Source organism: Delphinus delphis, chromosome 15 (genome assembly GCF_949987515.2).
Source record: "Delphinus delphis chromosome 15, mDelDel1.2, whole genome shotgun sequence".
In the NCBI taxonomy this organism is placed as follows: domain Eukaryota; kingdom Metazoa; phylum Chordata; class Mammalia; order Artiodactyla; family Delphinidae; genus Delphinus; species Delphinus delphis.
This window is the reverse complement of record NC_082697.1, coordinates 20526371-20549623: the sequence shown is the minus strand read 5'-3', so window position 1 is coordinate 20549623 and position 23253 is coordinate 20526371. Positions and strand designations below refer to the sequence as shown.

Below are 23253 nucleotides of genomic sequence, written 5' to 3'. Positions count from 1 at the left end.
CAGTGTCCTGTCTGCAACCTGCTCTAACAAGAAGGTTCTGGGATGACTGTTAGCGATCGTTGTCTTTATTATCATGAACTGAACAATGAACTATTGGCAGTGGTCTTGACCTTTCTTCTAGCTTTTTGTCAATGAATGGCTTTCTTCACGCTAATATCTGCATCCATCTTGCACATCTCTTTGCTGCCCACCTTCCCTTCCCCGTGTCCTTGTTTGGCGCAATTTTAGCAAAGTGGTTAAGTGTTCAGCCTTTGGAGGTGGCCAGACCTGGGTTAAAATCCCAGCGCTGCCATTCCCAGACACGTGACCTTGCGCAAGTCATTTCACATGTTCAAGCCTGAGCCTCAGTTTTCCCATTTGTGAATTGGGGTGATGGTAGCAGGCAGTTAATTTATAATAGCAGGTCATTAGTCCTCATAACTGGCTTAGGAAGACTAATGGATTTGATGGACAAAGTGCTTGCTGTACAGTCAGTGCTGGATTGTAGAAAGGACACCAAAGGTGCAGGAAAGAGGGAGTGAGGACTGGTCTCCTGGGTGGGAGGGTCATGATGGTGCCTGGCGCCTGGCCTGGAGGTGGGCTCAGGGACTCCTACGGTCAGCTGCCAGGTCTGGCTGTATCTCCACTGGAGGCTTGGGGAAGGGTATTCGCTGCTTCATTTCTGTGCAAAATCCATGCCTGTTGCTTCTCAGTCCTCAAGTCACACTCTTTGTGTTGTGTCTGCAGGACTATGCATGTGTCCCCAGGGAGAGACCATGTCCCACCGTCCCAAGGCCCCCCTGAACAAGCAGCCTTGTGGGCCCCCAGAGCATTGCGCACTCCCTCCATTCCTTCCTGCCTTTGTTCATTCACACAGATTTTTTAAAATGAAAATTGTATATATTTGGGGTTCCCTGGTGGCGCAGTGGTTGGGAATCCACCTGCCAATGCAGGGGACACGGGTTCAAGCCCTGGTCCGGGAAGATCCCACATGCCGTGGAACAACTAATCCCGTGCGCCACAACTACTGAGCCTGCGCTCTAGAGCCCGTGAGCCACAACTACTGAGCCCACATGCCGTATAGTCAAGCTAATTAACATATCCATCTCCTCATATAGTTACTTTTTTGGGGGGAGATGTTGGTTAAAGGGTACAAAGTTGCCATTATGTAGGATGAATACATCTATAGACCTAATGTGAAGCGTGATGATTATAGTTAATAATGGTGCTGTGTTGAGTACTAGAAATTTGCTAAGAGAGCAGATTTCAGGTGCTCTCACTGCAATAGATATTTCTTGACCCCCTGCTCTGAGCCAGCCTCCATGCTAGACACTGGGGATACCAGTCGATGGGGTTCCCTGCCCTCATGGAGCCCCCAAAACTAAACAAATCACTATATAATTAATATATGCTAATGACCCTATAATTATAAATTGCCATAGGAGCTACTGTGAAGCAGAAATGCAGGGTATTATGGGAGAGAATAACTCAGGCAACTCGATTGAGATCACGGAAGGCCTCTCAGAGGAGGTGACATTTCAGCTGGAATTGGAAGGAAGAAGAGGAGTTTGCTGGCCCAAGTATGGGAAGAAAGAGGGCTCTAGGTGCAGGAAACTGTGTGTAAAGGCCCTGAGGAGCTCAGTTTTTGTTTCGTTTTGCTTTAAGAAATGGAAGAAACCAGTGTGACTGAATTGGTGAGGGTTTCAGGGAGTGGGGTTTGGAGGGAGGGACAAAGTAGGGGTGTGGAGGGTCAGAAACTAGATCTGACCTCCTAGGTCAGCACCTAGGAGGTAGTGGGAGGATGAGGCTTCATTCCTGGGTGTTGGGTGGGAAAGGAAGCGAGATGGGAAGGGAGGAGGGCTTGGTGAGTGGGTGTCCTGTGAACGTGATTGTGGAAGTCACGTGGCCAGGCGACAGCAGCTCAGCCCCAGGGCGCCCCCAGCAGATGTAGGTTGTCCAAGGTCCACCTCCAGTAAGCAGACACCTCTGCCTTGCTGTCCCTGATCCCCCAGGGCAGGAGCAGGACCCACACCTGTGGTTGCACGTCACTCACCAGCCCGAGGTCAGGCGTTCTGCTCTGTGGGGTGGAGTGGGTCAGGTGGCAAAGAAAACACAAGCTTGTCAGCAGTGATTTCTCCCCAAAGGCAGCCGCCACCAGCTTCCTGCTGAGATGGGCCAGTTCAGCCTCGCTCGCTACAGCTGGAGACGGAGGGGAACAGATGGGCCTGCTTGGCCCAGATTCCAGCCAGATTGCCAGGGAGTTGTGGGTGGAGTGACGGGCTTGGCGCCAGGAGCAGGAATACATGAGGGGAGGGCGGGAGCCACCTCTTTGCCATCGCAGAGGGGTCTTGCCTTCACGGGGGGTGGTGGGGACATTGGCTGTGGCCTCGCTGCGGTCCTTGAGCCAGCAGATGCTCGGAGCTCCCTGGAGAGAGACGACCTCTGTCTTTTAGGACCAGGTCAAGGGCTCTTGAGAAATGCAAGATATCCATGATTACATCTCCTGCACCCAGCATAGGGTGGGACCCGGCAGGAGCTCAGTAGTTGTTTTTTATTTTTATTTATTTATTTATTTATTTTGCGGTACGTGGGCCTCTCACTGCTGTGGCCTCTCCCATTGCTGAGCACAGGCTCCGGATGCGCAGGCTCAGCGGCCATGGCTCACGGGCCCAGCCGCTCTGTGGCATGTGGGATCTTCCCGGACTGGGGCACGAACCCGTGTCCCCTGCATCGGCAGGTGGACCCTCAACCACTGCGCCGCCAGGGAAGCCCTATTTTTAATATAAATGATAGTAGTATCTTTCTGGCATTGTCTTACTTAATCCTCACAGCATCCCCACAAAAAAAATGCTGTTGTGATCCCCATTTTACAGATGAGGACACTGAGGCACAGAGAGAAGGAATAACTTGCCTAAAGTCACAGCTAAAGAAATGTGTGAGGACAGAGGGTCCCTTGGACAAACTGATGGGCAAGCCTGGTGTTGGTGCTTTGGGGGCAGACCTGAGGGTGGGCAATCAGGAGAAGTGGTGGACATGCCCAGCTGGAGAGGAGAGCATGCCTTTCTTGTCTTTGTCCTCTCTGAGCCCCAGCCAACCCTCAGATCCCCCTAAGCCAGTTACCTCCATTGTGCAAGGTGCTTGGAGAGCAAGAGAAGAACGTGGAGGGCTAGGAACATAGGATGGCCTGGTCAGGTTGACCAGGCTGCACACTGCACAACTCCAGAGCTAGCCATTCCCATAGACTATGCTGAGAACAGTGTCCCCCGGAATTGTGCAAGGTGGTAGCCCTGTAGGTGGACCACACCATGCAGGACCGTGAAGACCAGGGTCATCACATCTTTTCTGTAAAGGGCCAGATAGTAAATATTTTAGGTTGTGCGGGCCATACATCTCTGCTGTAAGTACTCAACTCTGGTGTTGTAGGGTAAAAGCATTCACGGGCAATATGTAAATCAATGAGTGCGGATGTGTTCCAAGAAATTTTAATTTATGGAAACAGGCTGCCTGCCAGATATGGCCCTTGCACCATAGTTTGCTGACCCCAGTGAAGGCCAAGGAATGATTTTGAACTCTATTCTAAGAGCAATGTGGAACCACCAGAGGGTTTTAAGGAGGGAGTGAGAGAAGGCAACTTTGTGTTTAATTTGGCCCCTGAGATGTCTGACCATGACCCCGGGGCTGCCATGTTTCTTCTGTCCTGGTTGTGGATCCCTGAGCCCTTCTGTCTGCAAGAAGAGGCTTGGCCTGGGACTCGAGGGCCTCTGATGCTTGCAGAGCAGAGGTCACTCTGTCCACTCTCCTTTCCCCCTCCTCCCCATACCAGCTCTCAGCCCGGCTCTGGTTACTCCAGCAATGCTGGTTCGCATTCCTCACCTCAGGGACAGAACAGAGCAGCCTTGTGGCTAAGAGCCTGGGCTTAGAAATCAGAGGGTCTGATTTCCTCCACTCGGTTGCACGTGGCTGTGAGCTGCATTTCCCTGACCCTCTGTCTCCTGTTCTCCGTAAGAGGAATAATTAGACATGAACCCATGAAAGAAAGTGGTTCTGCATGTACCTGGGCGCATAGGAGGCGTCCAGTAAGAACACACTGTAGATAGAAGAATCATTTTTCTTGCTGAACCCCAGAGGCAAGAAGACCTGGCCAGGCCCTGGGTGGGGGGGTCTTTGCTCCAATGAGTTGTGTCCAGAGCCAGGCTCCCAGCTAAAGCGTTAGTAGAACCATGGAGGGGGCCTTGGCTCGTGACTATCGACGGCTCCTTAGAGATGAGGATGACTTGTCCCACCTCTTGGGCTGAAAATAACTGCCCAACATTGGAGTAATTACATGTCTTAGGCTCCCGTGCCACGCAGAGAACACCCCGATAATTACTGCACACGGGCTCCCGTGCCACGCGGAGAACACCCCGATAATTACTGCACACGGGCTCCCGTGCCACGCGGAGAGCACCCCGATAATTACTGCACACAAAGGATGCTTTTGGCATCTGATGCTCCATTTTTGCCTCAAAGAGTGTCTCCTGGACCAGAAGCCTGGTCCACCACCCACCCCCAAAGGAGAACCTTCCAGAAACCCATCCTGCACAGGGACATCATGATCACTTCCACTCTCCCAAAGGCCAGCTGTCAGGCCCAGGACAACCCCACCAGCCCGTGGACAGGCTGGGCTACAGTCTTCAAACATGGCCTTGAGGCCGAGAACAGCTACTGTCCATCCTGGTAGGAGGACCCTGCCGGCAGCACTGCATACTCCAGATGCGAGCCATACGGGTCAGCACTACAGGGTGGTCTGCTGTGCTCGGAGATGGAGAAGCTGTGTACTTGGACTGAGCTAAGGGTCTGCCAATTAGGTCAGGGTCCTGGAAAGGTTGTTGAGGATTTACCATGTGCCAGGCCTTAAGGAAAGAGCAGTAAGTGCCAGGTCACTGTCCTGCCCTACAGAGGCAGACCCAAAGTCTACCATAATTACTCAAATTGTTACTTAATTACGGTTGTGATAAGGCTATACATGAGATGTATAGAAGCTCAGGGCATGCACACCAGGGGGAGTGCCTTCGTCTGGAGAGTTTGAGGGGAGATGTACAGGATGAGGAGTGAGACAGGTGTGTGTGTGTGTGTGTGTGTGTGTGTGTGTGTGTATTAGAGATGGATGCATGGATGTGGGTGGATAGATGGTTGGTGGATGGGTGGAAGACTGGATGGATGCTTGGATGAGGGTGGACGGGTGGATGGACGGGTGGATGGATGGGTGGATGGATGGATGATTGCGTCTTCCAGGCAATGGGAACAGGCTATGCAAAACTCAGAGGCCAAAGGAAGTATGGTGACTCCGTAGCTGATAAAAGACCATTGTGGAAGGTGTTTGGAGTTTAAGAAGTGTGACTGGAAAGGTAGGTAGGTTAGGAGTCCTGTGTACAGCTGAGCAAGCTGTGCACTGCTCTGCCCTGGGCTGGGGGGTGCCAGTCTCACAGACCACAGTGTGAATGGTTCCCCCTGGAATTGTGCAAGATGGAGGTCTGCAGGCAGGGAACACATCGTGCAGACCTTCTATGCCATAGTAAGAGTTTTGGACGTTGTTCCCAGAGCAACGGAGTGCCACAGAAGGGTTTTAGCTCTTGGCGATGGGGCTAATTTCCATGTATAATGCCCCAGAGCAGCACTGTCCAATAGAAATTTCTGTGAAGATGGAAATGTTCTATTTCTGCACTTTCTAATATGGTAGCCACCTGTGTCTGTTGACCACTTGAAATGTGGCCAGAGCGACTGAGGAAGTGAATTTTGAATTTTTATGAGTTAACATTTGAAAGCCATGTGAGCTAGATGTGGCTAGTGGTTCCAGAGGACCTGACTGTATCTGGTATAAACTCCTGTCACTCTGACCCCCAGCAGCAATGAAAGCATCTAGGGCAAGTCTGCCGGAGATGTCACCTCTTGCCAGGACGCTGGGTGGAGGCCTTAACCACCCCTTCACAGGGGCCTCTGTTCACACTCAGGCCAAGGGTGCCACTGGGGCTTTGGGTCCGGGAGCTGGGACTAATGAAGATGGCCCCCATCCCCGCTGCTCCAGAGACCTCACCTTCCCCAGCACTCGCTGGGGGTGCCGAGCAGGTATTCAGCCTGCAGAATGGATGGCCTTCCCTCCGCCCTTCACAGGTCACTCGAGTTTGTTCCTCCACAGCAGAGGCAAATCTAGGAGGAAACCACTGCGTCCCTGCCCCATCGCGTGGGTGGTGGGCTGTAGTGTGGAGATAGCACCCCCAGCGGGCATCAGGGGCTGTGCAGTTTGGCTCGTGCTTTGAGGAAGCCAAACTTCCTCAAGTGGGTGGGAGTGGGAGGGGGCTCAGAGGGGCCAGGCCCAGCCTGCTTCTCCCATTTGCAGGACCCAGGCCTCAGTCCCTGGCATCATGAGGGCCTCACACACAAGCCAGCTTGTGTAGTCAAGTTCCTCCATTTGCTCTGCCAACGGCCACCCCTTGGTCACCCCTGCAGCCTAGAGGTGTATTTTCCCACTGCATGGTCCACGCTTGGGAAGGTGGACCTGGGGAAGAGACCTGTGCAGGCCCTACCTTCGGGCTTGGAGACATTTGAACAGGGAAGGGTAAGATGGGCCAGGAGAGGAACCATGGGCTTTAATGGACTCCATGGGCGCCTCACCCCACGGGAGCTGTGCAGCTGGAGGCTGGCCAGAGACGGGTATCCTAAAGCTTGGAGGCCATGGCAGGGGCTCCTGCTGCTGGCTGGAAGGGGCCTGCAGGGCTGGTGGGTTCGCTCGTTTGATGTCGGTCTCCTGCTGCCCAGACTCTGAGCCACACGAGGGCAGAGCCCATGTCTCTCGCTCCTTGGTGTATCCCAGCATCATTCCGCAGGCTGGCATACAGTAGGTGCCTAATATGTGTGTACTGACTTCATGAATGAACGCACTGAAGACTCCCTGTGCTCTGGCCCAAGTTTCTGAGCAGGTGGACTTGAATATATTGATATGATGATGTACTACCAGTATGTGTGTGCTGACCCTCCCTCTTTCCCTTTGCCCTTGGGTCCAGGATGGGAACTAGGGCTTGAATGGGTTGGGGAGGATGGAGAAGGAGGGAGGGTCCCCTTGGAAAAGGGGAGGGAGTGGTCCTAAGCAAGAGGGATTGGAGTCTGTGGCTAGAGTTCACTTTGCCCTCCCACGCCCCAGCTCCCTCCCCCCTCCCACCATCCCTGAAAACACACACACACACACACACACACACACACACACACACACACACACACACACACACACACACACACATATTAGACAAAGGTCTCAGGATGGAGGGCAGCTAAAGCCTCTGCTTTAAAACCTCAAGGCTCAGTAGGGCCAAAGCAGGGACATTTGGCACTTACGGGTGCAGGGACCTGCAGTGTTAATAAAAATAATAACAACCTCCACAACAAGTGCTGATGCTCAAACCATGTGCTAAGACCCTGTCACAGCTCACCTCAGTTATTCCACATGATGTCCTGGTGAGGTGGGATTAACATCATCCCCATTTTATAGAATAGAAAACTGAGGCACAGAGAGGGAAGTGTCTTTTTTATATATATATAAATTTATTTTTGTTTATTTATTTTTGGCTGCATTGGGTCTTCGTTGCTCTGCATGGGCTTTCTCTAGTTGTGGCAAGCAGGGGCTACTCTTCATTGCAGTGCACGGGCTTCTCATTGCGGTGGCTTCTCTTGTTGCAGAGCACGAGCTCTAGGTGCACAGGCTTCAGTAGTTGCACACAGGTTCAGTAGCTGTGGCTCGTGGGCTCTAGAGCGCAGGCTCAGTAGTTGTGGCGCACGGGCTTAGTTGCTCCACGGCATGTGGGATCTTCCCAGACCAGGGCTCGAACCCGTGTCCCCTGCATTGGCAGGTGGATTCTCAACCACTGCACCACCAGGGAAGCCCCAGAGGGAAGTGTCTTGACTGAGGTTGCACAGCCAATAAAAACAGCACTTACATTTGAACCCAAGCCATTGGACACCAGAGTGTATGCTTTCAGTGACTAGAATGTTCCTCCTCTAGACAACAAATGTAAATCGCTTAGCTCTGTGCCTGGCGCACAGGAAGTGCTCAATAACCGTTAGCTCCTGTCATTATTATGCAGAGTAAGACAGGCAGTGCTCTCCACCTCTTGGAAATCCTGGACAAGAGATCTGTGTTCTGTGCCTCAGTTTCCTCATCTGTGAAATGGGGAGGTCTTGATACTTACCTCTCACCCATGTTGTAAGAAGTAAACAAGACTGTTTGTGTCAGGACCTGGGGGAGAGAGGGTCTTACCTGGGTCCCCCGCATCCCTGCACACCTGAAGTGTGACAGGACAGTCACTCCTGTCCCCTCTGTTGCAGTGCGCTACTTCCTGAAGAATAAGGTCAGCCCTGATTTGTGTAACGAGGATGGACTCACAGCCCTGCACCAGGTAAGGACCTGCTGGGGCCCCTGGTTCCCTGCTGTCCACCTGGACAGGTACCCCATCTCCCTGCTTTTTCCTGCCCAGAGCCCTCAGGGAGGAGCGAGAGGGGAGCCGCAGCTACCACATCTGAAAGGCTCTTGTCTGCTTTGGAGACGAGTGTGTCTGTTACAGACACGCCCACAGAGCCCCGTGCCCACATGCACGGCACACACACAGCCTCCGCGGACAGGGAGCCTTTGTACGCTGCGTCCTCACTGCCTGGCAAAGGGTTTGACAAACAAAGCAAGTTTGTCTGGAGCTTGCCAGTTTCCGAAGCACATTTGTTCACACCCACCAAGGCATCCATCCACCCCCATGACAAAAGTGATTGACAGGGGGCTTATGTGACCTTCCTCAGGTCACACAGCCATGAACTCTGGCCAGGAATCATGTGCTATCACATCCTTTTTAGGGCAGCGAGATGGGCCCAGGCCCCTTTGGCTGGGGAGGGGCTGCTCTGGCTGTCATTTGTCACCTGGATGCTGCAGCAGCCCCCTAACTAGTCCCCAGCATTCAGGCAGCGCTGCCCCTGATTCATCCTCCAAGCGGTGGCTGCAGGGATGCTCAGACCCAACATTTGCTGATGCTACTCAAAGTGCTCTGGTGTCTTTCCATAATGCTGGGGGTGAGGAACTCTCCTGTGCCCCTGCTGAGCCCACCATGTTTTCTGGCTGCCTGGCCTCCAGCCACTTGACTTTTCGGTCCCTTGCACACACGGTACTGCTCCCCGTCGCACTTCACGCAGCGCTTGGGTGCGTGCACAGCAAGAGCCTGAGAGCTCTGCTGTTATATCCACATCCTTTCTTCTGAGCATCCCTTCATCATTTCATCCATTAACATGACTGTTTAATGCTGGTCTCCCGTTACCCAGACTCTGAGCGGCACAAGAGCAGAGCCCGTGTCTCTTTCTCATCGGTGTATCCCAGTCTTACTCCCCATGCTGGCATACAGTAGGTGCTCAGTATGTGTGTGCTGAGTTAACAAGTGAGCACGCTGAGCCCCCCTGTGCTCTGGACCAAGTTTTTGATCAGGTGGAGTTGAATGCAGCCTGGCGGGTGGGAGGCCAGGCAACTGGAACCCTGGGCTGGGGAGAGCCTCTCTGTCTCCCTCTGAGGGCAGGAAGGGTGGGCAGAGACTGGCCATCCCCCTACCCATGAGCCCTGGGGACAAGTCTCCACCCTCAGCCATCAGCCCAGGGGATCCCCATGTATCCTCTTGGCTTCTCTTCCTGTCCCACAGGGCTTCATACATCCACAAATTCTAGCTGTGTGGCCTTGGGCAAGTTATTTAAGCTCTCTGTGCCTCACTTTCCTCATCTGTAAAAGAGGAATAACAAGTATCCATCTCGTTGGGTTGCTGTGAGGATTAAATAAATACACATAAAAACCCTATAAGCATCACTTGACACTGGGTAAATACTAGTTATTATTAGCATTAACATTTGTCACATGTTCACTTCTCGGCAAAGCCACTTCACTTATGTGAAGTGTGGTTTGATCGTCACAGCAACTCTTTGAAATATTATTATCCCCATTTTACAGCTCAGGAAACTGAGTTCAGGGCAGCACTGTCCAATAGAACCTTTACAGTGATGGAATGTTCTGTGTAACGACACTGTCCGGTACGGTAGCCTCTAGCCCCACATGGCTGTGGAGCCCTGGAAGTGTTGTTCTGAGGATCCAATGAGGCAATGCCTGGCTAGCAAGATGTGTGGCCCTAGTAACGCCTCAAAAAGCATTAGCTCTTATTATTGACAATGTGACGTATTATTACTGCTCTTGCTGGGGCTGTTGTTATAGGTGTCATCATTATTGTCACTACTGCTCCAATACAAAGAAGGAGCACAGTAAGAAGAGCTTTCTGTGGGTTTTCTGCTCTTGGCAACAGGGAGCCTTTCAGAGGGTTGTAAACTGAGAGCAACGTGGCTGGATTAACAAAGAAGCTCTCTCTGGCTGAGGTGTGTGGAAGGAGAGTGACAGGGAAGCAGAGAGAGATGACGAAGCCTCAGCCAGTGGGGATGAGGCAGTGGGGATGGGGACAGCGATGCAGGAGATGGAATCCACACCTGGTGATAGATTGGACGTGGGAAGTGACGGGGTGGGAGGAGTCATCCAATGCCAGGTGTCATTGCCCACCTTGGGGAATGCAGGAGAGGAGGCCGGCCCGCTCCGTCACGTACCAGCCCCCATTGCACTCCTGCATCCAGGTCCCAACCCAGCCCTTGCTCAGGTACAGACTGGCCCAGCCCATGGGCATCCTTCTCATACAACTGCAATTCTGTATGCATAATCTCCCTGCCGCACACCGCCCCGCCCATCTTCATGTTTTCTGCAGCCCTCAGAGTGGGATCTCTGGCCCTCCTGTCCCCCGATCCCAGGGGCTGGGCTGCTTCTCCTCCTATGGACCGGGCCATCCCAAACCCAAACCCATCTCCCGGTGACAGCCTGGGGACCCACGCCTTTCCCCGACGCCTCACTCTGGTGCCTTTGGGTGCCCTCTGCCGGCGTTGCTGTGTCACTGCATGGTTCTCCCGACTACCTGAGGCAGCACCCAGCTCCACTGGGTCACACATGCCCCTGCTGTCCGGAGAGGTGCCCCCAGAGCCAGCCAACCCCAGATCGGCTGGTGCAGAAAGAGAACCTGGGTCCCTGGCACCATCTGTGCAAATGGCTGCTTCTTTCCCATCTGTCCCTCTGGCACTGGCCCCTGGTTCTGCTGAGAATAGGGGTGGAGGCCGTGGTGCCGCCCCATCTCCATCCCCATCCCCACACCCACCTGGGGCTGTGGGCTGCCACAGGTGCCCCTGCTCCTTCTGTTGGCATCCAGTCACCTCTCCACAGGCCTACGGTCACTTCTCTAGGTTGGACCACCATCATCCCTTACATGGGTGATTTCAGCATAGTTCCTCACCATGCCTCTTTTCCCCTGCAAAGCTTGTGATCGCAATCTCTTCTCCACATGCAGCCAGAGGAGGGACTTTTTAAAAAGCAAGCTTGACTGTTCTGCTCCTCTGAGTATAACTCTGCAACATCTCCCGTTGCACCGAGGGGTAAGCGCTTCCCTGGATGGGCAGTTCTGAGCACTTTGTCCCCTGCTGGCTTCTCCAGAGGTCACCTGGGATGCGTCCTGTAGTCTGTAAAGTGGTTTCCCGTCTTCTACTTCCTCTGTCCTCACTTTTCGCTGCTCATGGCCCTGGCGTGAGGCCCCTCTGTCCATTTGGAATCTTTCACCCTCCGTCCCTGGAGTTTGGGAGCTCCAATGGCTGTTGGAGCCCTGCATCTCTCTGGGGGCTGCCCCACGTGTGGACAAGCAGAAGCACGGACACGGCTGTCTCCTCTTAGGGACTGTATTAAGGACCCCTGAGAGCCTCACACAGAGCTTGGTTTTCGGGGGCGAGGCTTGGTTACTTGGGACTTCCCCAAGAACTAGCTTCTGGGTCAGAAATTCCTAAGTCAGAGATTCCAAACTGTGATCTAGGAGGTCACTGCTGTCAAGGAGGGTCTCCCCCATCACCCCCATCCCCACCCAACCAACACATGCCCCTGCTTCAGCCCGAGCAGCCCTGCTTGAATCGATTGGTTATCTAAGTTAGAGTTCTCCGTACAGTTTTGTTGGAAGGAAGCCTTCTGAAATTAAAAAGAAAAGGTTTTAAAGCCTCATTCCAAATTTCATCCCATTCCACCAACATTTGCAAAACATCTTATAGATGACTTTATTTTTAGATTGTCTTTGTATTTTTATCTCGTATATTATTAACTTACTCACAAGGAAACAGACTCAGAAAGGTTAAGTGGCTTGCCCAAAATCACACAGCATGTACGTAATGGAGCTGGATTCAAACTCAGGCAGATTGGCTCTGCTGTCCTTCTTGTGGCCTCGCGAGGGGGAACTTGGTGTGCCCTCGTCACGACCCAGGGCCCTGCCGGGAGCTGACCCTGCCTGTGTCCACCTTGCAGTGCTGCATTGACAACTTTGAGGAAATTGTCAAGTTGCTCCTTTCCCACGGTGCCAATGTGAACGCCAAGGACAACGAGCTGTGGACGCCCCTGCATGCCGCGGCCACCTGCGGCCACATCAACCTGGTGAAAATCCTCGTTCAGTAGTACGTGCCCCTCTCTCCCCCAAGAACAGCCTTCCCTCTGCCTTTGGTTTTTTCCAAGTTCTATTTTTTTTTTAACTTTCATCTCCTCTCTCTCTTTTTTTTCTGTCTCGTTTGGTGCCTGCCACTCCTTCTGTTTTTCACCACATTCCCTTTCCATCCCTGTGTCTTCCTCTCTCATTTTCTCTCCATCTCTGTCTCTTTCTTCCTTGGTAGCACTCTGTCTTTTCCACTGTGTCTCTCTTAATTCTCTCTGTCTTTCCTTTCATTCTCTTTCTTTCTGCTGATATTATTGGGTAAAATATACCTAACATAAAATTTACCATCCTTGGGACTTCCTTGGTGGTGCAGTAGTTAAGAATCCTCAGACCAATTCAGAGGACACGGGTTCGAGCCCTGGTCCAGGAAGATCCCACATGCTATGGAGCAACTAAGCCCATGGGCCACAACTACTGAGCCTGCGCGCCGAGAGCCTGTGCTCCTCAGCAAGAGAAGCCACCGCAGTGAGAAGCCCGCGCTCTGCAACGAAGAGTAGCCCCTGCTCGCCGCAACTAGAGAAAGCCCACGTGCAGCAATGAAGACCCAATGCAGCCAAAAATAAATAAATAAATTTATTTTAAAAAAATTTACCATCCTTGTGTTACAGGCATACATCCCATTTGGTTACAGTGTATAATCCTTCCAATAGGCTGCTGAATTTGGTTTGCTGGTTTTTGTTTTTTGGGTTTTTTTTGGCTTTGTTGGATCTTCACTGCTGCAAACAGGCTTTCTCTAGTTGGGGCGAGCGGGGGCTACTCTTCGTTGCGATGCGCTGGCTTCTCATTGCAGTGACTTCTCTTGTTGCAGAGCATGGGCTCTAGGCGTGCGGGCTTCAGTAATTGCAGGATACGGGCTCAGTAGTTGTGGCTAGCAGGCTTAGTTGCTCCGAGGCATGTAGGATCTTCCTGGACCAGGGAACGAACCTGCGTCCCCTACATTGGCAGGCAGGTTCTTAACCACTGCACCACCTGGGAAGTCCCTGCTAGTATTTTCTTGAGGACTTTTGCATCAGTGTTCATAAGGGATATCAGCCTGTAGTTTTCTCGTAGTGTCTTCGTCTGTCTTTGTATCAGGGTATCATTTTCTTTTTTCAATCTCTTTTTCTCTGTCTGTCCCTATGAGCCTGAATTCATCTCCTCCATGCTTATGTGTCGTTGCCATTTTTGCTTTTCTTGCTATAAAAAAAAAAAGCAAGCATACTTCCTTGGCTCTGCCCACCCCCACCCCGCCAAATCATGTCCACCTGCATTTCTCTGGGGCAGAACGTGCTTTGGGGGACACCACGTAACAATACCTTTCCCAGGAATAAGGCCATTTCCCTCCATAGAGCTCTGACAGTCTTCTCGCATGCTGAAATTCCTTCTAGTCTGCTTAGTTTCTATAAACACACAGAAAAGGTACCATTAAATTTCAAGCGTATTTAATTGGATTCATCTAGTGATGGGAGGGCACTCAAGCTGGGCCAAGCCCTGTGCTGGGCACAGAGCACTCAGAGATGCTAAAGTCCTGAGGAACCACCAGGAAATCAGGTGATTTCAGTACCAGAGCCAAGACGGAGAGAGACCCATGGGTTGGGGTCCCAGGAGAACATCTGAGTGTAAGGATTCAGGAATAGTGGCCGAGTGCAGGTGACCCTTGGCAGAGGTCTCAGCAGAGCAGCCAGGGCCCATCAGGTGGATACTGGGGGGATAGAGTTGCTGCCCTGGCTCAGAGAGGTGGAAGAGCTTACCCAAGGGCACACAGGAGCTCAGAGAGGTCACAGTGGAGGGCTGTTAGGCCAAAGGACTGGCAGGTGGCCCATGCCCACACCTCCGATGAGAACCTGGGTGCGGTTAAGTCTACAGGAGCATCAGGTGGCCACAGTCCAATCTGGGATGGTGCGAGAGGAGAAGGGAGCGGTGCCAGCCTGGTACAGTGGGTCTCCAGCACCGATGTGCGCCAGAATCATGGGTTTAAAATACGTAATCCTCAACCCCACCCACCCCACCCCCGAGAGACTCTGTTTCAGGAGGTCCAGAGTGGAGCCCAGGAAGCTGCATTTTATTTCAGTGGTGCCCGTGTGATTCTGCCGCAGGGCATCCCAGAACCATGCACATAGGAACCAGTGGCCCAAAAGGCAGATTCTGCCATGGAGCCCCAAGGCTCTGTCCTGTCCCTATCCTGGTCAGCCTTTGGGGCAGGGACTTAGAGGAGGAGGTAGGGGATAGCTGAGGTTACAAGGAGAAGTGAAAAGAGTTGGCCCATGAAAGGGCCAGGTTTGAGTCTTGACCCTCCCACGTCCTGGCTGTGTGACCTCAGACAAGTGACTGAACCTGTCTGAGCCTTTGTTTCCCTTGCATGAGATGGGGCCAATAATACTGAACCAAGAAGACTGTTAACGAGGATTATATCAAATGATGAGTGTAAAGGGCTTAGATCAAGCCTGGCTCTAAGCAGATGCCTAGGAAGCAGTGCTGCTGCCATTAATGTTGTATTTTCTTATTTGACATCTGTGCCCAAGTGCCTGCCTGCTGGTTCAACAGAGCGGGAAGCTGGGGGGGGTCTGCTGGTACAGCTCTCCTGGGATTTTGGCCCCTTCCCACCTGGGGCCCCTGAGATCCTGGAGATGCTGTCCTTGCTGGGCTGCACCGTGGTCGGGTTGTGGAGGTTGGGGTGCATAGTGGGGTGGGAGTGAGAGGCTGGATGGTAGAGGCAACCAGACCAACCCTCTGCGCACAAAGCTGGCCCTCACCCTGGCCCTCTCTCTGCAGTGGGGCCGACTTGCTTGCTGTCAACTCCGATGGGAACATGCCCTATGACCTCTGCGAGGATGAGCCCACCCTGGATGTCATCGAGACCTGCATGGCGTACCAGGGTAAGGGCGGGGCCGCCTGCGGTGAAGTGGGCTTAGTGCGGGGCTGCGGCTCTCTCACATCAGTGCAGCTGAACAAGTTACCTAGCAATGTGCCCACCGCCTGCTCAGTGCTCAGGAACTGGGATGGGGCCCCACGATGGTTGTTACCCATGTGATGGGCAAGATGCGGACACAGAACAACCCTGGAAAACGTGCTGTGCACAAGGGGGGCGTTGCTCTCATCTGTGTCACCCCCCCACACACGGGTGGCCTCAGCTGGCCGGGTCTCTTCGTCAGCTGTGACAATTTCAATTCAATAAACATTCACAATAAAGATATATTCCCATTTGGAAAAAATAATACAAAGTCAAGAACATTCGCGGCTGCCTGCTCTGTGCCAGGCACCACACGGGCTGCCAGGGACCCTGGATAAACAAGATGTGGGCTGTCCTCAGCTTACAAATGAGCTTCAGAGAGGAAATGAATGCAGCAGTCAGAGAGATCTGCCCACACTCGCCACCCCAGTGCATACCCCTGAAGGACCTCCTCTTTAGAAATAAATCTCAAGTCCAGACCCTGGACTGCAGTCCAAGGTCCTGCCCGGGCTCTGCGCTTGTGTTTCTTCCCAGGTGGCTGCGGGAACTGCCCTTTTGGCCTGCCCGTTCCCTGGCCCTGGCGCTTTCCTTGTTCACCTGCAGAACTTCCTAACAATTTTTGTGCCAATCTGGTGAATCTATGGACCCTTCTCAGAATAATATTTTTAAATGCAGTTATCAAAGCCATAGGATTATAAAGGAAACCACTTCTATTAAGGTAGAGCTCCCCAAATATTTTTAAATGTGTGAAATAGAAACGTTATTGATTCGTGAAACAATAAGATAACATGATACGAAAATACCTACAGTTTCTGTTGGTGAGAGTCACAGGCACTGCCAATTCTACTGTGAATTTGGCGTCCGTTCTAATGGAAGGAAATGCTACATTTCATTTAAAGGTTAATGAAAATAAACAGGTCATTCTTTTTCTCTTTCAAGTTTACAGACCTCCCCTGAATTCTATCCAAGAATGCTTGATCTCATGGACCTTTTTTTTCAGAGCAAATCACTCTCTCCTTAAATACCATCAGCAGCTGCTAGTAACACTTAAATTCTTAGCCAGAGATTCAGGCTTGAAAATGTGTTTCTGTGTCCCTCAACCTCGGTTTATTCAGCTCTCCATTCAAAAGTTGTATGCTCAGTAATTCAGTCATTGCCGTAATAAAGATTCATTGAGCATCGTGCCTGGCGCTGCAAACAGCTGTAGACGAAATAGAAGAAATTAACAGAGACCTGGTCAGAGTGGTCAGGGGAGGCCAGCTGAGGAGGTGGTCCAGGCTGGACCTAAAGGATGAGATGGGCCAGGTATTTGAGCAGTTGGAGACAGGTAGGTGGACGGTAGGGGTGGAAGAACTGTGTGTAACAGTAATCAATATTACTACAATGCCGACTGGGTACCAGGCAGGAATGGACCTTGTCTGTGGCCCAACACGTGGTGTTTGTATTCACTGGGCCTGGGAGAAATGATCTCTGAGCATATCTGTCTACCCCGTTGACTGGCAGACCCTCGGGGACAGGAGTCATGCTTCCCCAATCTTCCCCCGCTCCCCTCCCCATTGGGTTCTCTGCCTGGGAATGCTGACTCAATGCCCCCTTCCCCACTGCAGGCATCACCCAAGAGAAAATCAATGAGAAGCGGGCAGCTCCTGAGCAGCAGATGATTTCGGACATTCACTGTATGATTGCAGCCGGCCAGGACCTTGACTGGATAGATGCCCAGGGTGCCACACTGGTGAGGAGAGGGGCCAGGCTGGATTGGGCTGGGGGGGTTCAGGACCAGAACCCAGACCAGCTAGAACTGAACCGGGCCAGTGCCGGTGGAGGCCAAGCCTATACAGTTGGGGCCTGTCCATGGCTTTGGACCTCCCCCACCTCTTGGGGCCAGGGGTGCCCCTGGAATGTGGGAAGTTAGTAGAGCGGGGCTCAGCCGCTTTGAGAAGCTGGGGCTGGGAGTCGGGAGCCCTGGGTGGGAGGCTTGGCTCTGCCATTCGCCTCTTCTGTCTCAAAGTTTCTCCTTTACCTCAAGCTCCAGGTGTCCATCCTGAGTTCATTATTTCCGCCTCCTCCTGTGATGTCTCCTGCCTAAGGACTGGTACCCTGTTCATCTGCTCACCCAGGCCATCTTGCTTTGCACTGTTCCCTCTCCTGCCTTAGTGTCCCCTCTCCCACCCCAATGCCTTGCCTCGCTGGCTGTCCCTGACGTTGCCGCAACAACCTCTCCTCTGGGTTCCCTGACTTCAGAGGCCAGACACCACCAGGCACCCATTCATCACCGGTTCACCCATCCATCCATCGGTTCGCCCACCCATCGACGTCCTCTATGCCGCATGCGGTACTAGACCCTGGAGATGGAGAACAATGGAACCTTCTCTCTCTCTCTAATCTGCCTCGTTAGCTCCACTCACCCTTTCAGCTCAAGTGTCAGTGACTTGGGAAACCTTCTTGATCTTTCTTCATAGGCTCTCATAGCATGATACAGCTCAGTATTGCGGAAGGTCTGCTTCTGCAGCCTCTAAACTGAAAATTGGAGCATGGCCTTGGAAGCCAACCCCACCACTCCCAACCCTGCCCATGGCTGGGCCCTGCCCTAGGCTTGTGGTCTGTGTGATCGTGAGGACTCAGGGGTTTCAGAATCTTCAGCTCACCAGGTAGAGCTCAGCAGTACCAAGTTCCCTCACCGTCCCTCAGGCCTGACCTGGTGGCCCAGGTGTGACAACTGGGCTTCTCCTACCTGTTCCTGAGCCCTACCCTCTGCCTCATGCCCTTTTCTTTTCTTTTTTTTTTTAATTTAAAAACTATTTATTTACTTATTTATTTTCTAGTTAATTTACGATATTATATTAGTTTTGGGTGTATAACATAGCGTTCCAATATTTTTATAGATTATACTCCAGTTAAAGTTCTGACAAAGCAATAGCCAATATTCCCTGTATTGTACAATATATCTTTGTTGCTTATTTATTTTATACATAATAGTTTGTATCTCTCAATCCTCTACCCCATCTTGCCCCTCCCCCATCCCTCTCAATATTGGTGAGTCTGTTTCTGTTTTGTTATATACATCCACTTGTTTATTTTTTAGATTCCACATATAAGTGATAACATATTTGTCTTTCTCTGTCTGACTTATGTCACTTAAGTGTAATACCCTCTGGGTCCATCCACATGGCTGCAAATGGCAGAATTTCATTCTTTTTTATGGCTGAGTAATATTCCATTGTCTCTATATACCACACCTTCTTTATTCATTCATCTTTGATGGACACTTCGTTTGCTTCCGTATCTTGGCAATTGTAAATAATGCTGCTATGAACGCTGGGGTGCATGTATCTTTTCAAATTAGTGTTTTCATTTTCTTTGGATATATACCCAGCAGTGGAATTGCTGTATCATATGGTAGTTCCATTTTTAGGTTAATGCACCTCGTGCCCTTTTCTATGAACAAGGTCCCTGCTCAGATCACCTGCTCAGCCCAGAACTCAAGGATAGAGTCAGGTAGTTGGATTGAGTACTGCTGCATGAACGCTGTATGAAATCATGGCCAGGCTGTATCAGGGAGTTGCCCACCGTAGCTGGAGCTCCTCTGGGTCTGTGGCTCAGTCCTCTAGACACAGGGGTCTGCTCCGCTTGGGCTAGCCTCATAAGTGGCTCACCCACATGGGCCGGGCACATACTAGGTCTCAGGTCTTCCCAGTAAAGTGGGGAGATGAATAGTACCTTCCTTAAGCATTGTTGGGAGGACTAAATGAGATTCTGCATGTAGGTGCTCAGCACAGAGTCTGTAACTGCTCAATAGATGCTAATGATTAACACATTATTATTATTAACATTAGCACTCTACTGTATATCAAATAGATAAACAACAAGGATCTACTGTATAGCACAGGGAACTGTATTCAATATCTTGCAATAACCTATAATGGAGAAGAATCTGAAAAAGAATATATATATATATATGTACGTATGTATAATTGAATGACTTTGCTGTACACCTGAAGCATTGTAAATCAACTGTACTTTAATAAAACAAAAAACCACCAATATTGCTCTCCCAGTCATACCTTTTTATTCCCAGCCATGTATGTGACCCCACAGCTTGTAATGTCTGGCTGTCCAGCTGTGTGTCATTCCCAACCACTGGCAAGCAGCAGATATTTATAAATCAGATAATGATACCAACTTTCACGTGTGCCTGTACCAGATCACACCCTGAGTTTTTTCTACAAATTAAAAAATAAAGGAAAACCTCTATTTGCCAGAACCTTACAGCAACCTGACCCCAGGATGATGCAGCATCTGGCCATCAGGGCTCTGTTCTGAAGGCCATGCTTTCCCTGTCCCACTGGCTGGGGCTCTGTTGCCCCAGACCTTGGCCCCCCCGAGAGCCCTCTGATTTCCTCCCAGCCTGGCTTCTGCTGGCCTCCTTGGGCTCTCACCTGTCTCCCACCTTGTCTGGGCATTTGGTTTCTCTTTGCCTCTTCTCCTTCTCGATCCTCCATCCATTCCCACAGTGCATCTTGTCATCACTTATGGCTCTCTAAGGATGTTCATCACTTACTGAGGGTGCGTCACGTGCTAAGTACTTTATGTGTTTTCTGGGAGATTGGGCAAGTGGACAACTGAGGTCTGCAAGGTGGTATCCATCACCAGAGGCCTTAAATGGTGCCAGGTAAGAGAGATGGGGCCTCAACGTGAACTTTCCCTTATTGGATGTATTGGGTATCTATTGCTGCATAACATACTAACACAATACGTAACATCTCAAAACAACAGTAAATATTTATTATCTCACATCGTTTCTGTAGGTCAGGGAATTGGGAGCAGCTTAGCTGGGTGGCCCTGGCATGGAGTCTCTCATGAGGTTACAGTCAAGATGTCAGCCAGGGATGCAGTCATCTGAAGGCTTGACCGGGGCTGGAGGACTCACTTCCGAAGTGGCACACTCACGGCTGCAAGTTAACACTGGCTGTCGGCAGGAGGCCTCAGTTTCTCATCTCTTAGGCTCTCTCCTTAGGGCTGCTTAAGGGTCCTCACAACATGATGGCTGCCTGCATCTAGAGTGACTGATGCAAGAGAGCCTAAGGTGGAAGCAGCAATGACTTTTATAATCTCAGAAATCACACACCACCACTTCACCACATCCTATTTGTTTGAAGTGAGTCACTTGTTCTGGCCCACATTCAAGGAGGGAGGCATTAAGCTTCATCTTTTTTTTTTTTTAATTTTTAAAATTTTATTTTTGGCTGCACTGCGTGGCTTGTGGGATCTTAGTTACCCGACCAGGGATTGAACCCAGGCCCTTGGCAGTGAAAGCGTGGAGTCCTAACCGCTGGACCACAGGGAATTCCCTAAGCTTCATCTTTTAAAGAGAGATGTGTCAAAGAATTTGTAGACATACTTTAAAACCACCCTATTGGACCTCTGAGACCCCTTCTACAGGGCTCGATGCAGAGTAGGGACTCAGTAAATGCTGTCGCCTTAACTATAGGGCTTGAAGACGGGAGAAAGGCTCGCCTGTCTGCTTCACCTTCTAGTTCCATGTTGCAGACTTACTAATGCTCTGTAACATGGCTGGTATTTCCACCGCATTCTATTCCATTCTGCTGGCCCAAAGTATGATCTGGGACTTGGGTCAGGGAACGGGCTCTCCTGCCTCCAGATGAGGGACCAGCCCCATGTGGAATGCTCACGTCTTTCCTCTCCTTCAGCTGCACATAGCTGGAGCCAATGGATACCTGCGGGCAGCCGAGCTCCTCCTGGACCACGGGGTGCGCGTGGATGTGAAGGACTGGGATGGCTGGGAACCCCTGCACGCGGCTGCCTTCTGGGGACAGGTAGTTGTCACCCACAGGGCTGTGAAGGAGGCCATCACAGGGTCAACCTGCTGTCCTTTGGGCTGGAAGTTGGTTCAAAAGAACACAAGACCCACTTAGGGTGTTGGCTACGGTTAGTATGTGGGATATGAAAAGACCTAGGGAGTTTGCAGAAATGATTGACGAGTTGTGTCCTAACAAGACGACAATCCAATTTGCTGGAAAATTCCCCACATTTCTGCCTTGAATAGTTTCTCCATTTGTCTCCCAGATAGAAATCTCGGTGGCTTTCACCATTCCTCTTTAAACACCTGACAGCTCTGGAGTTATAGCTGACTCCTTCTTCTGTCCCTTGGTATGGCCCAGACATGCTGGAGGAGGTGTCAAGCCAATTGCATTTGCCGGGATTCCTGGCTTTAGGGGGCAGAGCCTTCCCTGGGAGTCAGCTTTGCCCCACCATTCTTTGGATCACATCCTAAGAAGCTTTGAACACTCTCTCCACCTCCTAGGCTATCTGAGCCCTGGGCAGGGGGGAACCTTGGCTTCTTCCTGTGTTTCAGATGCAGATGGCAGAGCTGTTAGTGTCCCATGGGGCCAGTCTCAGTGCTAGGACGTCCATGGATGAGATGCCAATAGGTAAGTTCAGGACAACACTTGGTACATACATAAGCATTCATCGATTTTTTGATGAATAGAGGATAAATGGTTAAATATATGGTTGGATAGACGGTGGGTTGGTGTGTGGATGGATAGTTGGATGAATGAATAAATTAATGGGTTGTAGATTGATGGATGGATGGATGGATGGATGGATGGATAAGTGGATGAGTGTATGTATGAATGAACAAGAGGATGGGTGGGTAGAGGATGAGTCTATGGATGGAGGACTGGTTCAGCGAATAGGTAGATGGCTGAATGAAAGGATGAGGTGGATTGAGTGGGTAAGGATGTATGATTTCAGCATCTTTTCATAAGTTCTTGCTTGGGCTACATGGGGTACCTGCTTGTTTCTCTTGATACTTTTTGTGGGGAATTAATGACTCCTCTTGGAAGCTATCAAAGGTGTCTGAATCCTTCGGTCGTAACTGGGAATTGGGACTGTACATGTGACGTGGGTTTCCTCTTCTTACACTCCTCTAAGGATTGAGTCGTAGCCCAGGAAATAAGGCTGGCACTGTTTTCTCCCCTCCTCCCATGTCCCAAAAGATGCTGGGAGTTTTCAGTGGGTTGGCGTGGCAGCTCCTCTGGTCTGGAGGGCCCTCAGGGGCCACAGCCCCCTGCACTATCCCCCACCATGGGCTCCTTTGCCCCTTCAGACCTGTGTGAAGAGGAAGAGTTCAAGGTACTGCTGTTGGAGCTAAAACACAAGCACGACGTGATCATGAAGTCGCAGTTGAGGCACAAGTCATCCTTGAGCCGGAGGACGTCCAGTGCGGGCAGCCGCGGGTGAGTCAGGGGCAGGGCAGCCGGGGTGCCCGAGGATGCCCCCACCCATGGCGCCTGGATGCAGCCTCTCAGCATCCCCCCACCCCTACTCCCCTTAGGAAGGTGGTGCGTCGAGCCAGCCTGTCGGACAGAACCAACCTGTACAGGAAGGAGTATGAGGGAGAGGCCATACTATGGCAGCAGAGGAGCGCAGCCGACGATCAGCGGACCTCCACCTACAATGGGGACATCAGGGAGACCAGGACAGACCAAGAGAATAAGGACCCGGTGAGTGCCTGCCTCCTGCCTGGCCCCCGTCTTGGTCACTGCCGTGGGAGGGGGACAGGGCCCCAGCCTGGTATTGCCTCTTCATCTCAGAGCCTTCAGAGGGAGGTCAGCTGGCCAGTGCCCTTAAATTAGCTGGATCCTGTCTGATGTGGGCAGCTACCGTGGTTAATGGGGCAAGCGTAGGGTGTGTTCGTGTCAGAGCTGGGAGACTTGCACACAGTAG

The 23253-nt window shown here is 51.5% G+C and overlaps 1 protein-coding gene across 1 annotated transcript in view; it reads left to right on the top strand.

Annotated features, from left to right (window-relative positions):
* PPP1R16B (protein phosphatase 1 regulatory subunit 16B) overlaps positions 1-23253 on the top strand; it is a 102230-nt gene that overhangs the window by 67617 nt on the left and 11360 nt on the right. The window contains exons 3-10 of the mRNA XM_060030788.1: positions 8335-8405; positions 12395-12540; positions 15327-15430; positions 17112-17236; positions 21213-21338; positions 21878-21953; positions 22634-22763; positions 22862-23030. Of these exons, the coding sequence (XP_059886771.1) occupies positions 8335-8405; positions 12395-12540; positions 15327-15430; positions 17112-17236; positions 21213-21338; positions 21878-21953; positions 22634-22763; positions 22862-23030 (947 nt within the window). The remainder of the gene's footprint in view (positions 1-8334; positions 8406-12394; positions 12541-15326; positions 15431-17111; positions 17237-21212; positions 21339-21877; positions 21954-22633; positions 22764-22861; positions 23031-23253) is intronic.